Source organism: Silene latifolia, chromosome Y, assembly GCF_048544455.1.
Source record: "Silene latifolia isolate original U9 population chromosome Y, ASM4854445v1, whole genome shotgun sequence".
Classification (NCBI taxonomy): domain Eukaryota; kingdom Viridiplantae; phylum Streptophyta; class Magnoliopsida; order Caryophyllales; family Caryophyllaceae; genus Silene; species Silene latifolia.
The window spans coordinates 303,994,533-304,011,021 of NC_133538.1; the positions used below are offsets into that span (position 1 = coordinate 303,994,533).

The following is a 16,489-nucleotide window of genomic DNA, read 5'->3' on the forward strand; positions in this document are numbered from 1 at the left end:
GATTAATACACTAGTACCCTTAAAAGTAATTCTAATAATATACTTATTACTACACTAGTAATCTTATTTTGATATTAAAATTTATGAACAATCTCTTATTTTATAAAAACTTGTTTTAGAGAGATGTAGGAGAGATGAAGTATTTTGCATGTAGTTTGAATGGTAGTGTGTAAGAGTAAAAGAAAGAATCAAAACTACTCATATAAGAGTAGTATGGCCGGCTAGCATAAGGCCAAGGAAGACATCTTTGCTTTTCCTTTTACTCTTATCAATATCTTAGGTGTGTAAGGCTATATGATGTAGGTTTGATTAATTTATTCTTATCACATAAAATAAATCACCCACTAATGTCTACCACCTTCAATATTTCGGTCCTTTGTGTAAAATAGACCTCCATTTTATTTTGTCAATTTGTCATTTGTCACACAATATGTCACATGTAGTATGTTACATGTTATTAATTAATTTAATGCATATTTATCAAATAAATATCATTTTATAAATTAATTAAATCACATAAAACAAATTGACTAGTGATACTTGATCACATAAATAAAATGAGTCATATAATTATAATTCATAACATCTTGTAATTATAATTAACCATTCATTCTTATCTCTATTGTTTCACAAACAATAATCAATTTTAGTAATAAAGTATTTCAATTACTAAAATAAATCTTATTTAATCCCATTACAATAAGATATCAATATTCTCACTCACAAATGAATTGTTCAATTTTAAGGAATTGATTCACTTTTATCGTCATACAATTAATCAATTTGTCTATTAAGGGAATTTTCCTTTAGGTGTGACCTTAAGGGATCAACTGACCATCACCGTCAAACGACAGTAATGTCAAACTCTAGTTAGCCAATCATTACCGATTAATGACGATTAGCTGACTATATAATGAATCATCCCTTACGTATTCTTAATATGATATTTAAACATGTGATTGCACTATTGTTGAGGACACATATTCCAACACTTCTCTGATGCGCGGCTAATAAGGAAACATTTGGCCAACTCTGATCGTCCCCTCAAGAAGCCTACTTTGCTTATCACCTCTATCCCTAGTTTAGTTTCTTATTCTAATGATGTAATGATGAAATCCGACTCCGAGAGTCGGGTTTGTATAGTGTAGGATACTTTACTGCTGCCAAAAAATAAAATAAAAAAGAAGGTTATGCTCGTCCTCGGGCCAAAAAACTAAATTGTCTTAAAAGCAAAATCACCTCCCCCCGATGTTCATCTCTTTGAGGAAGCCTTAGGTATTAAGAAAACCAAAAACCTTGGCACTTACCTTGGCTATCCTCTCCATGGTAAAAAACCTAGGAGAGTCGATCTCCACTTTATCATTGACAACATCCAAAGCAAACTTGCTAATTGGAAATCCCGCTTCCTCTCTAAGGCTGGGAGAATCTATCTCATCAAATCCACCCTCAATGCTATCCCCAGCCACACTATGCAGTGCATTCGTCTCCCCTCCTCCATTCTCAATGACATTGATAAAATCATCAGAAGCTTCCTTTGGTCTAGCCACTCTTCTAAGAAACTTCATCTTGCCAACTAGGACCTTGTTACCTTTCCCCTCTCTCTGGGTGGACTGGGTATTAGGGCTGCCAAGCCGCACAATGATTCTCTTTCTGCTAAGTTGAGCTGGAAAGTCCTCCTTGACAAGTCCTCTGTTGCCACCAAAGCCTTACATAGCAAATACCTCACCTCCCGTCCTCGCTCTTTCTCCTATGGCTCCCATATTTGGAAAAATGTGGGAATTGGGTGGAGTTTCCTCAAAAACCACCTCACTTGGTCTATTAGTGATGGTTCCACTATCCGGTTGTGGGACGATCCCTGGACCAGCCTGGGGCCTCTCCGGGCCGCCATCTCTGGCCCACTTAGCCTTTCCTCCTCTACCGCGAGACTTAGCACCGTTATCTCTAGTGGTACGTGGTCTTTTGACTCCCTTGATTTTGATCTTCCTGACCATATCACCCAGGTCATCCTCTCTCTCCCTATTCCCTCCTCTCCCAGATGTGACATCCTCTCCACCTCCCTTGCCCCCAAAGGCAAGTTCTCTGTTGGTGACACTTATCACTATTTCTCGGGACCCCCCGCCACCCTCTCGCCACCCATCTCCTCCCTTCCCTCTGACTTGTCCTGGTTGTGGGATCTTCATACTCAACCTAGGATTAAATTCTTTCTTTGGCTCGTGTGGTGGAACAAGCTACCGCACAAGGTCTCCCTCTTTGCCTGAAACATCGTTCCTAGCCCGTCTTGGTCTGTCTGTCACAGCTCCTCCTTCCCTGAGACCTCCCTCCATGTCCTCCGTGATTGCAGCTTTACCTCTGATTTTTGGGCCTCCCTTAATGTCCCCAACTCTTTCTTCTCTCTTGGTCTTCATTTCTGGATCTTTGACAACTGTAATTCCCCTTCTCTTAGCTGGAACACCCTCTTCGCCTTTGCCATCTGGCGCCTTTGGCTAAGGCGCTGTGATTTGATTTTCTCCACTCCTAACCCCCGTCCTCCTCCCTCTTTCCGCGCCTTCATCTACTCCCAAGCCTTTACCTAGACCCGAGCCAATGACCTCACCCTCACTGCCCCCTACACCGATACCGCCCCCCTTGATGCCTTTAGCTTTCCTGTTAACTGGGCCCTTCCGCCGATGGGTTGGCTCAAAGCCAACGTTGATGCGGCTCTTTCCCCCTCTTCTTGTTTAGCCAGTCCGGGGTGTGTCATTAGAGACTGTTTTGGGTCTTGGGTTTTAGGTTGGTCACTTCGCTTCCCTGGGAGCGACCCTTTCCTGTGTGAGGTCCTTGCCATCCGTGATGGGCTTTTACGTTCTAGTGTCCTTGTGAACAATGTCTTTATTTCCTCTGATTGTCTGGATGCCGTCAACTCTATCTTGCAGTCTATTGCCCCTTGTGGTCCTTATACTATCATCATCTTTGAGTGTAGGGCCCTCTTGCAGGACTCACCCCATTTGAAGCTGGTTTTTGAGAAGAGGACTGCTAACCGTGTGGCGGATGCTATTGCTCGTCATTTCGTCCATGATACTAGTTCCTTCTTAGGTTGTTTTGAGTGGGCTCTTGCCCCCTCCTTTGTTGTTGATCTTTGTACTAGCGACTCTGTTTTGGTCTCCGCGCCTCTTTCCCCAGATCCGCCCCCTTGATGTACTCTAAATTTTTTATTTTCTCACTACTACAATAACCATTAAGGAGAACGGTCAAGGACCGTTCTAAATGCGTCTTTCAACCGGCCTGTGGCCAAGCGTTCTCTTTGACATATGAGAACGGTTGGTAAATGGTCAACCCGTGCTCGTTGTTATTTCAAATAGCACGGTTGCTAATGGGAACCGTCCTGTTTGTTAAGGCGTGCTTTTTGATATACCATTTGGCGCCATTGTTGTACCATTTCAAATAGAACAGGTTTAACAATTAACCGTTCTTTTTGAAAAGTGTTTTTTTTTTATATATATTTCCTTTTTCATCGTAATTCCTACACGATTAAATCGTATATATAGCTCATATAAGAATTAAACCTGCATTAAAATTCAGAAACTCCAGCATATTTTACGCAACAATTTTATTAGAATTAACAAGGACAAATCCTTGAAAAAATATACATCGTTTAATGTTTATAATAGCGCATAGGCTACAAACGTACTTTCATACTTGCAAAATATAAATAAAAATCCTTAAATCGTTATTACTTAGTAGCATGTAAGTGCAAAAATAATTGAACATCAATAAATTGTAATCGGGTTCATCCACCATTACTTTTCGGCTTAAAATTGAGTGTGAATTCAGCCCAAATATTCCGCACCTCGTCGATTTGCTCAACGGTATATGTCTTTGGGGCGTTAAGCATGAACTATATATATAGGACATCCAAAAATTTAGTTAATACACTATATATATGACGTGTAAAGTAAAGCAATTAATAAGATGGAGATTATAATAAACAAAGCAATGAAACTAATTGAAATGAAGAAAAAAAATACATACATTTTAGGTAATATTAATAGATCTTCCTTTGATTAGCTCCAACATATATCGACAAATATAATACCCGCATAATACGCTCCCATTAGGCTGGCGAGGACACTAAAACAAAAACCAAACCCATATACATATGTTATATCTACTCCGACCAAAAACAGGCCAAAATAAAGCTCGATGCAAAACGACGAGAATGCAAAACGATCGGGCTAAAAAACAGTCTTTGCACAAAACTAACGAGAATGCAAATCTTGATCACCCAAAAAAAGTCTTGACAATTTGTGAGCCAAAATTATTCCCGACTGATGCAAAAATCGATGAAAACAGGCCAAAATAAAGCCTGATGCAAAAAGTGACGAGAATGCAAAACTAAATGCTACATCAACAAATCAGATGATGCACATTCACATGATGCACCAACAGACCAAAAGCTACACAAACTGATCAGGTGCCGAGCGAGAAAGGCTAAAGCAGGAAGTACCTCATAGTGGCAATTAGCCTAGCAACCCTAAGACTAAAAATAGGGGTGAGATTTAGGAATCACAGATTCCGTAAGTGCTCAATATGCGGCACATTCAGATGATGCACGCACCAACAGACCAAAATCCAACAAATTTAACATGATTCAACTATAGTCTAAGTAGTCTATCAGGTGACAATATAAAAGATATACCTTAATTATTCTCCAAGTAACTGGTTTTGCTTCGAGCCCTGCTAGTGGATCGATAGAGTTTCTTTTCTCGAAGGCTCTGTTTTTGATTTAACTAAAATAAGTCGTCATGTCAAACATAATTCAAATCACGCACTAACATGTAATATACATTATTTACCTTTTAATTATTTCCATGATAAACTTTCGAGGCTCCGTATACCCAGCAGGATCACACCAATACACAATACTTTCAGATGGATTAATTGCAGCCAACATCCAATGATCACTTTGATTAAAAAAAGAGGACAATGAGAAAATTTCACGTAAATAGCCAGGAATAAATAAATAGAAGTTTGAAAATAGGAAGCTTTATGTATACCTTTCGTGATAAGCTGCAAATATCAGTTTTCGACCCCTGCCACAGTCCGTACATGTCATAGCTCTAGCAATTTCAACTAAAATTGTTCAAATAGTTCATAAAAACCACTATACTAAAAAAATTTCAGAACAAGGTGATTTGTCTAAAACTTGATTTATGCAGGAGTTTGACAGTGCATCATTTGTCGCAATTGAAACACATAATGCCAGCAGAGGTGATTGTAGTTGAGAAAATCCGCAGATTAGATGAGGAAACCATCAAGCATCAAGCATCCAGCCCTGCTTTTCTTTGTTTTCTTTTTTTTTGCACATTTCAGTTATATAAACTATCTAATTTTTTATGACAATGGAAAATTATTGAGCAAGAGAATAAAACCTTAAGCGCATTAATCTTGATTTCCCCCAATTCTGCAAAACAGCAACTCAAAAATTATTTATGTCAACACATTGTATCACTTACTACAAGGTACCCAATTTAAGACAAATGCAAACCAAAATTTAGTCTCAACAAAAGCACACAATATATAAACCGTGCAAATTCACAGATAATAGAAGAGAATTTTTTTCCTGAATAACTAATTGACATAATGCAGCAACAAGCCAACACCACTACCACATTGCCTCAAAAAGGCTTCGGTATGCAACCTTCTCTGGGCTTTAATAACAGATTTATCAGCCAATTGGTACTTCATGATATAAAAAACAAAGTAAAATAGTTATGTAATCTTCTCTATTCCATCATAACCCAATTTCCATACCCAAAGAATAGGAAATATTGACTCAACCAAAAATGAAAAACAATCCATTATAGTTTATTCTTCCTCCGTCTCAATCAATTGTTTACCTGTTTAATTCTTTGTGAGGAAGGTAAGCAAATGAATGTGGTGAAGGGAGTAGTATAATACCCTATCACCTTATTATCCACAGTTACACCCAACATCAGGATTCAGGAACAATTTTCTCAACAATGGAAAATTCCTATTTCGTAAAATGGGTGAATCATCACTACAAAGTTCATATATGACTTAAAATGTTAATTCTTTCAAAACAAAAAGACAAATACCAACTTGATATAGAAGGTAAATCAAACATTACAGTGGAAATAACCCAATTCGTAAAATGGGGTAAATCATACCTACACAGTTAAATCTCCTGCGAGACGGTCTCACACTATATTATTATCAATTAGTAGATTATACAACTGGTTGTATGTAGTTTATGTACAACCTTTTCAATGTTGTCGAGTTTTGTTATAAAGTTGTCGAGCTTTACTAACAAAATTGTCGAGTTACAATACAAAGTTATTGAGCTTAAGAGGAATAATTATTAAACTCAATAACTTTTTAAATTAGCTCAATAACTTATAAAATAGCTCGACAACTTTGTGTAAAGAACTCAACAACATTGAGGCGGTTGTACAATGCTAATATACAACTGGTTGTAAGATAGTATTTCTGTATTATTATACATCACTCATTTGGCCACTATCCCATACAGTCACAAGACTCACAACTACCCATTATATACGAATCAATTTGTAACAATATGATGAGTCTCATACGAGAACGTTAAAAACAATCCAACATAGTTAAACCTAAATTATATAAAAAATGGACAAATACCCAATCCGTAAAACATTAAATTGAAAAAAAGCCATGATTAAAAACATAAATAAATTGAGAAATGAGAGAAAACATTAGACCTTTGAGGATAGAGAAAGGGGAAAGGAAGCCTAGAGAATCGAACTCGGTGCCCGGAGTACGAGCAAGCACTGACAAGAAGGAAACAATTAGGGTGCAGTACGTAGAAGTGTAAACGCCAAGTTTTCATTTGATTAAATTAATTAGGGATTTAAGAAGGAGAACGGTTGGGAACGGAGCCGTTCTCTTTGACATATGAAGGAGAACAGTGCAGAGTATGAAGCGGTGTGTATGAAAGTTCTAGTTTCAATGAAAACGGTTGGTCAAACTAACCCGTTCTCTTTGTTTATCTACAAGAATGGTTCGACCCAATAATCGTTCTATTTAGAATTCATAATTGCCCGCCTAACATAAAAAAAAAAAAAAAAGAAAGAGAACAGTTCCGTTACCAACTGTTCTCTAAGTGGCGTTCTCGTAGCCTTAAATTGTAGTAGTGTCTTTTAATGCAAGTTCCTTCTATCCAAAAAAAAAAAATTAATAGGGCTGAGCAACATCGGATATCTGATCCAGCTTTCAAAACCGAATCAGATATCCAGTTTTAAAATTATGAATTTTAGGGATCCAGATCCGGTTCAAATAATTCGGATATCCAGAAATCCGGAATCGGAAAATCTGGATATCCAGATTTCGGAAACCGGATCCGATCCCCTTTTTAATGCAAAATAGGGTCCGCCTCAACCTAGTTTCGTGAGTCTCATCAAGATAATTCAGTCCATTCCTGCTATAATTTACAAGTTTTGAAACCGCAAAATTTATATGATAACACTAATTTGCAATATCTTAAATTTAGAATTAAAAAAACATAATATTATTAACAAATGAAATCATCTCGACTGAAAATCAACTTAATTTTTTGGGGAAAAAATTATAAAATCAACTGAAAATATATCAAATAAAAATTATAAAATAAGAGAAAAAATTACCTCATGAAGTGATGAATAATGAGCTAAGAAATGGCGATATGAGAATGAAAGATACGATAATAGATTAGAAAGGTGAGATGAGAGATAGGGTTTAGATTTGTTAGTTTGTGTAATTGTGCCTATTACCTTGTATTATTATTATTATTATTATTATTATTATTATTATTATTATTATTATTATTATTATTATTATTGCATAATGCGTCTGGTGGTTTGTTTTGATGTTCTTCCTTTTTTTTTTCTTTTTTTTTTAAAAAAAATTCGATCGGATTTGGATATTCGGTTTTAAAAATTTCTCAATCCACATCCGATCCAGTTTAATGGGAAAAAATCGGATCAGATATCCAATTTAAATAATATTCAAATATTCGGATTTTTTAATTCGGATTTCGATAATAAATTTGTATCGGATTTTTTTCTCAGCCCTCTCTAACAACATTCAAGATTTGGAAGGAGTGAAGACATCACATATATTTCATGAATACTACTAATATATGTTCTTCTATGTAAAGAAAACATTTTATATATACTAATATCATATGCTCTTTCAAGTAGAGAACATGTCGAAAGATTACCGACGACCGAAAACATTTTGCCTACTTCATTTGAACAACTTACAACCTATATACCTTTTCATACACTCACTTAAAGTTCGTCGAATTTTTAAGTTTCATTATTAAAATAACTACATACATTTCAATAGACCAATTAGCAAACCATTTGTTTTAAATCCTATCTCATTTTCTTTTATTCTATCATTAACATAAAGGACTCTTTCCAATGGAAAGCAAGATCAATTATCTAGTCTTTCCATACATATTTCTTGCAATATTCCCTTGTCTTCTAAAGCTTCCCTTGGTTTCTTCTCGAATAATGTTATTTCCAACCTCCAAAACACAAATCCTAAATGTAACAACTACTCCCAATTATCTTAAACAAATTTCACCAAAAATGCAAACATCCATTAGCATCCAATTACCAAATCGGCCCCTTACTTTAAAACTCCACACTCGTCAATCTCTTTTACCAAACAATCACACCCACAAAGACCATAAATCCCTACTCTTAAATCAACTAACTCGTGACTCGAGACGAGTCAGCTCGATTCAAACTCGACTCGACCTGACAATAAAATCCGACCTAGGCGCCCCAATCATCTCCGGAACAAGCCAAGGAGGTGGGGAGTACTTCACCCGGATAGGTGTCGGTCAACCCTTGCGTGACGTCTACGTAATTATAGACACAGGAAGTGACATTAGTTGGGTACAGTGTGAGCCATGTTCACATTGCTACACACAATCCAACCCAATATTTGACCCGAAACGATCCTCCACATTCAAATCCATTCCATGCAATTCATCGACATGTGACGCCCTAGACGTCTCTGATTGTCGTCTAGGGCAATGCCTATATGAGGTGTCATATGGGGACGGTTCATATACGAGTGGCAACTTTGTCACTGAAACAATAACGTTTGACGGGGGTAGATCGATAAATAACCTAGCCGTAGGTTGTGGACATAATAATGATGGTTATTTTGCTGGAGCCGGGGGTTTGCTTGGCCTTGGTGGTGGGCCATTGTCACTACCTTCCCAAATTAACGCGTCCTTTTTCTCGTATTGCTTAGTCGATCGAGACTCGACCGCGGCCTCTACCCTCGAGTTGGTCAATACCAACACCAACTCAGAAACAACTCAAACTAATAGCAATATTACTTCCGTTACCGCACCATTGGTTAGGAATCATATGCTTGACACATTTTACTACCTAGGGCTGACGGGATTTACCGTAGGGGGGAATGTATTAGAGATCCCGGCAACATCATTCCAAATAGATCGCCAGGGGAGTGGCGGAATGATCATAGACTCTGGGACGGCTGTGACACGACTTGAGTCGAGGGTGTACGAGTTGCTAAGGGATGAATTTAGGCAGGGGACAAGTCATCTACCAACAGCGGATGACGTGGCGATTTTTGACACCTGTTTTGACCTGAGGGGACTGGATAGTGTTGAGTTTCCAGCGGTAGAGCTTCTCTTTGGGGGAACACAGAGCTTGGTATTACCGGCAAGAAATTATGTGATTCCGGTGGATGGAGACGGGACATTCTGCTTTGCATTTGCTCCAACAACATCATCTATGTCCATTTTAGGGAATGTGCAGCAGCAAGGGATACGGGTTGGGTTTGATCTTGTCAAGTCTCTTGTTACCTTCCAAGCTGAAGCATGTTAGTACGTGGCCTGAACCAAACGTTAAAGAAAACTGTGAGAAGAAGAATAATTTGTTTTAGTAGATAATGTTATACATGAATTTGATGATAGTAGGCAAAATCATTAATTGAAATCTGCAAATATGTACACAGAAACCACATGACGAGCTCTGAGCCGAGCCCAGAGACTTGGCCTCCAAAATACCCACCGGTTTTCAGTTGATCCCATCTTGAGCTCATATTAGCTTTTACGCCGTAAGAAAAGCCATGTAAATGGAACCTAATTTTTAATTTCTACCCATTATCGTCCAACCTTAATAATAATAATAATCAATCAATATCAATCAATCAATCAATCAAAATATATATATATATATATATATATATATATATAGAGAAGAGATCAAGTGAGTCCACCTCCAACCTTTGAGTCCCTAAGTCCTCTTGAGGGCCATTGAAAAGATGAGATGAGAGGTTGAGATTGAAGGGAAAAAGTAGGGGATTAAGGCTAAAATAAGGGGATTGATACTAATTAATCCCTTTCCCTCTCTACCATCACTAATCAAACCCTAATTGCACTATAAAACTCTTCTTTTTCCACCCACTTCTCTCTCATCTCACAATTATCCTCCCCCTTATCTCTCTAAAAACCAAAAAAACTCAAATCCTCTCAAAAATCCAACAAAATTCAAAAAAATTTTCCCCCTCTTCCTCACCTACCCGACCCCACGACCACCTCCACCGCCACCTACCCACCACACAGCCCCACCACCACCACCACCACCACGCACCTCTCCTGCTGGCCACTCACACACCACCATACACCCACACACCCGTCACCACCACTCCCACCATCTACCCACACCTGTCACCACCACTCCCCGCACACCCGTCACCACCACTCACACGACCCGACCAAAAACGCCACCACCCACACCGACACACACACCACGCCCAAACCCACGACCACCACACATCACTCACAAAAACCTCCTTCACTCACCCCGCCCGTCACACCCACGACCCTCGACAACCACCACCACCAAATACAAAAAAAACGGCGGCTCTCATTCTCGACCACCGCACTCAAAACGGCGTTTGCTTTTCCTCTTTCTCTGACCACCGCACTCAAAACGGCGGCTCTCATTCTCACCTTCCACCACCAATCTCACCACCGCACCCCCACGTACACCACCACCGCCACCACGATGAAACCGACCACCACAATCACTAGATCGAAAAAAACAAATCTAAAAACCCTTTCCTCCCCTCCTCCGCGCCTTCTCCTCCTCCCTCCCCTCTCCTTCTTCACTTCGCTTCTTGCCGCGGCCGCCATCATCGCCCTCCACCACCACAACTTTTCTCTCTTTCTCTCTTTCTCTCATTCTCGTTTTCCTTTTTTTTTTTTTTTTTTTTTTTGATTTTAGAGTTGTGTTGACTGTTGAGTTGTGTTTGTGTTGTTTTGTTTTTGTAAGTTGTATTTTTCTTTTTAAAATGTATTGTGTGTGTTTTTTTCCTCTCTTTCTCGTTCCCTTTTTTTTTTTTATGTTTTTGTGTTTTTTTTTTTTTTCTTATTTGTGTTTAAAGACAACTACCACATTTTATTCTTAGATCTAAAAAAATATATAGTAGATTATTGAAAAATAATCATATTGTCATGTTTTTTATTATTAGATCTAATAAATATATTTATTTTCAGATTTACATTCGTATTCTATACATTTTTGTCAGATTTACACTCCTAATTCTTTAGATTTACACTTGTATTTCCTCACATTTACACTCGTTTTTATTTAAATTTACACTTGTATCTCCTCGCATCTACACTCGTATTTCTCTTAAATTTACACTTGTATCTCGTCACATTTACACTCGTATTTCTTTAAATTTACACTCGTATTTCTTTACATTTACACGCATTTTTCAGATTTACACTCATATTTTTTAACATTTACACTCATATTTCTTTACATTTACACTCATAAATCTTAACATTTACACTTGTATTTGTGTACATTTACACTCATATTTCTTAACATTTACACTCATATTTCTTTACATTTACACTCGTATATCTGAACATTTACACTCGTTAAATTTATATATATTTGGACTCTTATTTTCGTGGATATGAGTTGGTGGTGGCGGACGGCGTTGGTGGTGTTTGTTGGGAGTCGGACTAAAGTTTTAATCGTAAAAGGACCAAAGTGCCAAAGTCACACTCAAAGGACCAAATTTACACTCTTAAACCTTCAAATTTACACTTAAAGTACTACATTTACACTCGTAAAACCTCACATTTACACTTGTAAAATGTTAAAATTATATAAGTTCAAAATTTCCGTCACAAAAAAACAAATTTACACTCTTAAAATGTTACATTTACACTCGTAAAATATCACATTTACACTTGTAAAATGTTAAAATTATATAAATTCAAAATTTCCGTCACAAAAAAACCAATTTACACTCTTAAAATGTTACATTTACACTCGTAAAACCTCACATTTACACTTGGAAAATGTTAAAATTATATAAATTCAAAATTTTCCGTCACAAAAAAACAAATTTACACTCTTAAAATGTTACATTTACACTCGTAAAACCTCACATTTACACTTGTAAAATGTTAAAATTATATAATTTCAAAATTTCCGTCACAAAAAATCAAATTTTACACTCTTAAAATGTTACATTTACACTCGTAAAACATCACATTTACACTTGTAAAACGTTAAAATTATATAAATTCAAAATTTCCGTCACAAAAAATTAAATTTACACTCTTAAAATGTTACATTTACACTCGTAAAACATCACATTTACACTTGTAAAATGTTAAAATTATATAAATTCAAAATTTCCGTCACAAAAAATTAAATTTACACTCTTAAAATGTTACATTTACACTCGTAAAACATCACATTTACACTTGTAAAATGTTAAAATTATATAAATTCAAAATTTCCGTCACAAAAAATTAAATTTACACTTTTAAAATGTTACATTTACACTTGTAAAACATCACATTTACACTTATAAAATGTTAAAATTATATTTCCGTCACATTTACACTTGTAAAACTCATACAACATTACATTTACACTTCTGAAATCTAAAACTCAAAACTGATTAATTAGGGGCTAGAGAGAGAAAGAAAAATTAATTAGTGTGTAGAAATTTGATTAGTGGTAATTTTTTTTGGTAATTTTCAATCTCAACCATCCATCTCAATCCAACCATCCACATTTTTTTCCTTTTCTTTTTAATGGCCTTTAATCAAATTCATCTCAACCTTCCATTTAGTCCATCCAATGGCCCTTAGAGGGACTTATGGACTTAAATGAGGTAAGGGACTCATTAGATCTTACCTCTATATATATATATATATATATATATATATATATAGAGGTGGGATCAGGTGAGAACGAACACTCGGTGCAAACGGTGAGAACGAACTACAACAAATGGATTCACTGAAATCGTACGGCTGATTCTTTCTGTCAAGACATACTTCCTCTGACTTTTTCCGCCAAAATCAGAATTTGACACAAAAAAAAAAAAAAAAAAAAAAAAAAAAAAAAAAACGCACACACAAAAAAAAATTGCGATTATCCATCAATTCAGCCAGAAATTCAACGAAAATTTATTCAATTGACCAACATATTTCACGAATTGATGTAAGTATCGCTGAATCTATTTATTGTTATCACATATTTGATGAATTTATAGGTCAATTTGTAATTTTGTTGTGTCGATTTTTAGGGTTTTGATGGAAATCGAAGAATGCGATGTCTTGGTTGATCCTACTAATTCAATTGTTCCAGCTGATAACAATGAACTCGGGCATGTATCTTCCGAATTGGGACAGATACCTTCAGAATTGGGTATAGGTATGTCTATTTTTAGGGTTTTAATTATTCAAGGCTGTTTTAGGGTGTATTATTATTATTGATGTTAGTTGTTGTATCTAGTGTAGTAATTGGTGTGAATGTTTGCTACATTAGTCAGATGATACATGGTGTTTACTGTTTTCTGCTTGTGTGTGTCGAACTAGTCCTACTGCTTCTGAGTTTTGATTGTCGTATCTAGAAGTATAATTGATGTGTTTCCGGTGTCAGATTGCGTATCTGATAGTGACTTCTGGATAGTGTTTGTTCAAGACTGAAAAAGATGTACATGGGTATCAAATAGATGTTAATGAGTAAGAACTACTATTGTATATGATAACAAGGTTACCTTTAGGGTCATTCTGGAAACCTAATGGATAACAAGATTTGATATGCGTACCTGGTAATATAATTGATGCGTCTCTGATTTCAGATTGCGTAACTGTTAATCCCTCTTAGTTACACCACTGGATGCATGCATTCATCATTATGCTTTTTGGGTTTTCCAAATTTTATGAGTTAATTCCGCAGAGAGTTACTGAAATGGACAGAAAGAATAGTTCTTTAGCTGTTTCTGAACTGAATGAGCAACACACAATTCTAACATGGTTGAGTAGCAATTTCAATGGGGAATATAGAAATGCACTATCTTGTTGAAAGTTCACATAAAATTCAAGTTTTGGGTGTCTTAATTGTGTTCGGTTAGTTTGTCTTAACTTCATGAGTTGATTATCTGCTAAGTTTTCAATATAATGCAACATAAAGTCTGATATGATTACTAGATAAACAAATAGGTTCACTGGTTTAGAAAATTTGTTCGTGTTTTCAGTTGTTAAGGTTTCCGCTGATTCATGTACTAATATAACATATGCTATCTGATATTTGCAGACTTACCAGAAATCCCTCACAACTCCAAAGAAAGAATACCTGTTTGTGCACCACATTTGAAGCCTACCGTGGGAACGATTTTCGAAAATCTGGATGAGGGAATGCAATTCTACAAAACTTATGCTGCCAATGCTGGGTTCAAAATGAGGAAGTCGACCCAAAGAATGGTAGGTGGGGTGGTGATGACTAAATACTGTGTGTGTAGTAAGGCAGGTGAGAGTAAACCTAGAGGAAAGGTGAAAAAAAGGCAGAGGACTAGAATTTTGTGTAATGCAAAGATTTTTTTCAAGAGGATTGAAAGGGAAATATGTTATTGTCGACTTTCACGAAGGTCACACACACCTTCTGACTACCCCAAACACAATAGTACATTTGCCGGAGTCAAGGGAACTAACGCTGGTACACAAGACTATGATTGTAGAGAATTCAAAGGTTAATAAAGGTCCCGTACAAAGTTTCAGAATGTTTAAGGAATATGTAAAGGGATACAGAAATGTGGGAGCATCACTAGAAGATTTCAAGAATTTTTGGAGGGATGTGAAACAATTTATAAAGGGATACGATGCTCAAATGATGATCGAAAATTTCATGCATAAGAAAGCCATGTGTCCCTCTTTCTACTTTGATTTTGACGTTGACGAGAAAGGACGTCTTTCTAGAGTTATTTGGGCTGACCCTATATCAATCAAAAATTACAGTCTGTTTGGTGACATGACATCGTTCGACACAACCTTCAACATGAACACATATAAGATGATATTTGCTCCTTTTACGGGGGTTGACAATCACAAAAAATGTGTGACGTTTGCAGGGGGGCTTCTAAGAAATGAGTCTGATGACGGTTTTGCATGGCTTTTCGATTTCTTTTCGACCGCTTTGGGTGGGAAGTACCCTAGGTGCATCATTGCGACCAAGATGCCGGCATAAAGGCAGGGGGTTAAAAAAGTATTCAAGGACAAAACTCATCATAGGTATTGTATGTGGCACATTATGAAGAAACTACCACGATAAGATCGGCTCTACACTTTATAGGAAACGAATTTCATGAAAGATCTATGTGCGTGTGTATGGGCGAGAAGACATTTGCCGGCGAGTTTGAGGAACGGTGGTGTTCAGTTATATCTTCATACGGGCTAACCGAACATGAATGGCTGTCTTCGATGTTTGACATGAGAGCTTCCTGGATCCCGGCGTATTTCAGAAATCTGTTTTTAGGTGGACTAATGAGGACCACATCTAGATCTGAGTCTGAAAATAGCTTTTTCGGAAATTTCATGAATCCAAACTTAACTTTGGTGGAGTTTCTTATGAGATTTGAAAGTGCTATGGACGCTCAAAGGTGGAAACAGTCCAAATTAATTGCCGATTCAAAAAACTCTTTCCCTAGTCTAGAAACACCTCATCCTTTGGAGAAGCACGCTTCTGTGTTTTACACTCCGGTCATATTTTCTGAATTTCAGGTCGAGTGGAACGCTGCCTGTTTTACTTGTGGGGTTAAGGTTTTAGGGGGTAATACGTCCGACAACATTCCCATCCATGATCGTGAGAGAAATAAGGTATATTATGTTGGATTTATTCCTGATGGAGTGAAGTTAAGCTGCTCATGCAAGAAATTTGAGAGGCATGGTCTCATGTGCCGACATGCTCTCTATGTGTTGAAGGAACAAGGATTTGAAAAAATTCCCAACCATTTTTTGCTAAGTAGATGGAGCAAATTGGCTCTATATCAGCCACTTTGTGGTAATTTGCCCGAGACTTTGAATGAAGATTGCAGTGCTTTAGAGGTTCAGAAAATCAAGCTTGGCAGCCTATGGTCTGAATTATTCTCCTGTGTGACAATAGCAGAATAG

The 16,489-nt window shown here is 36.9% G+C and overlaps 2 protein-coding genes across 2 annotated transcripts; both read left to right on the plus strand.

The window, feature by feature from the left end:
- Positions 1-8,364: 8,364 nt before the first annotated feature.
- LOC141627998 (protein ASPARTIC PROTEASE IN GUARD CELL 1-like) lies at positions 8,365-10,199 on the plus strand. The gene has a single exon (XM_074441194.1). It carries the CDS (start codon positions 8,436-8,438, stop codon positions 9,882-9,884), a length of 1,449 nt encoding a protein of 482 aa, XP_074297295.1. The 5' UTR covers positions 8,365-8,435; the 3' UTR covers positions 9,885-10,199.
- A 5,507-nt stretch (positions 10,200-15,706) lies between these two features.
- Positions 15,707-16,489, plus strand: LOC141631070 (protein FAR-RED IMPAIRED RESPONSE 1-like). The gene has a single exon (XM_074443790.1). The coding sequence runs from the start codon at positions 15,707-15,709 to the stop codon at positions 16,487-16,489; it is 783 nt and encodes a 260-aa protein (XP_074299891.1).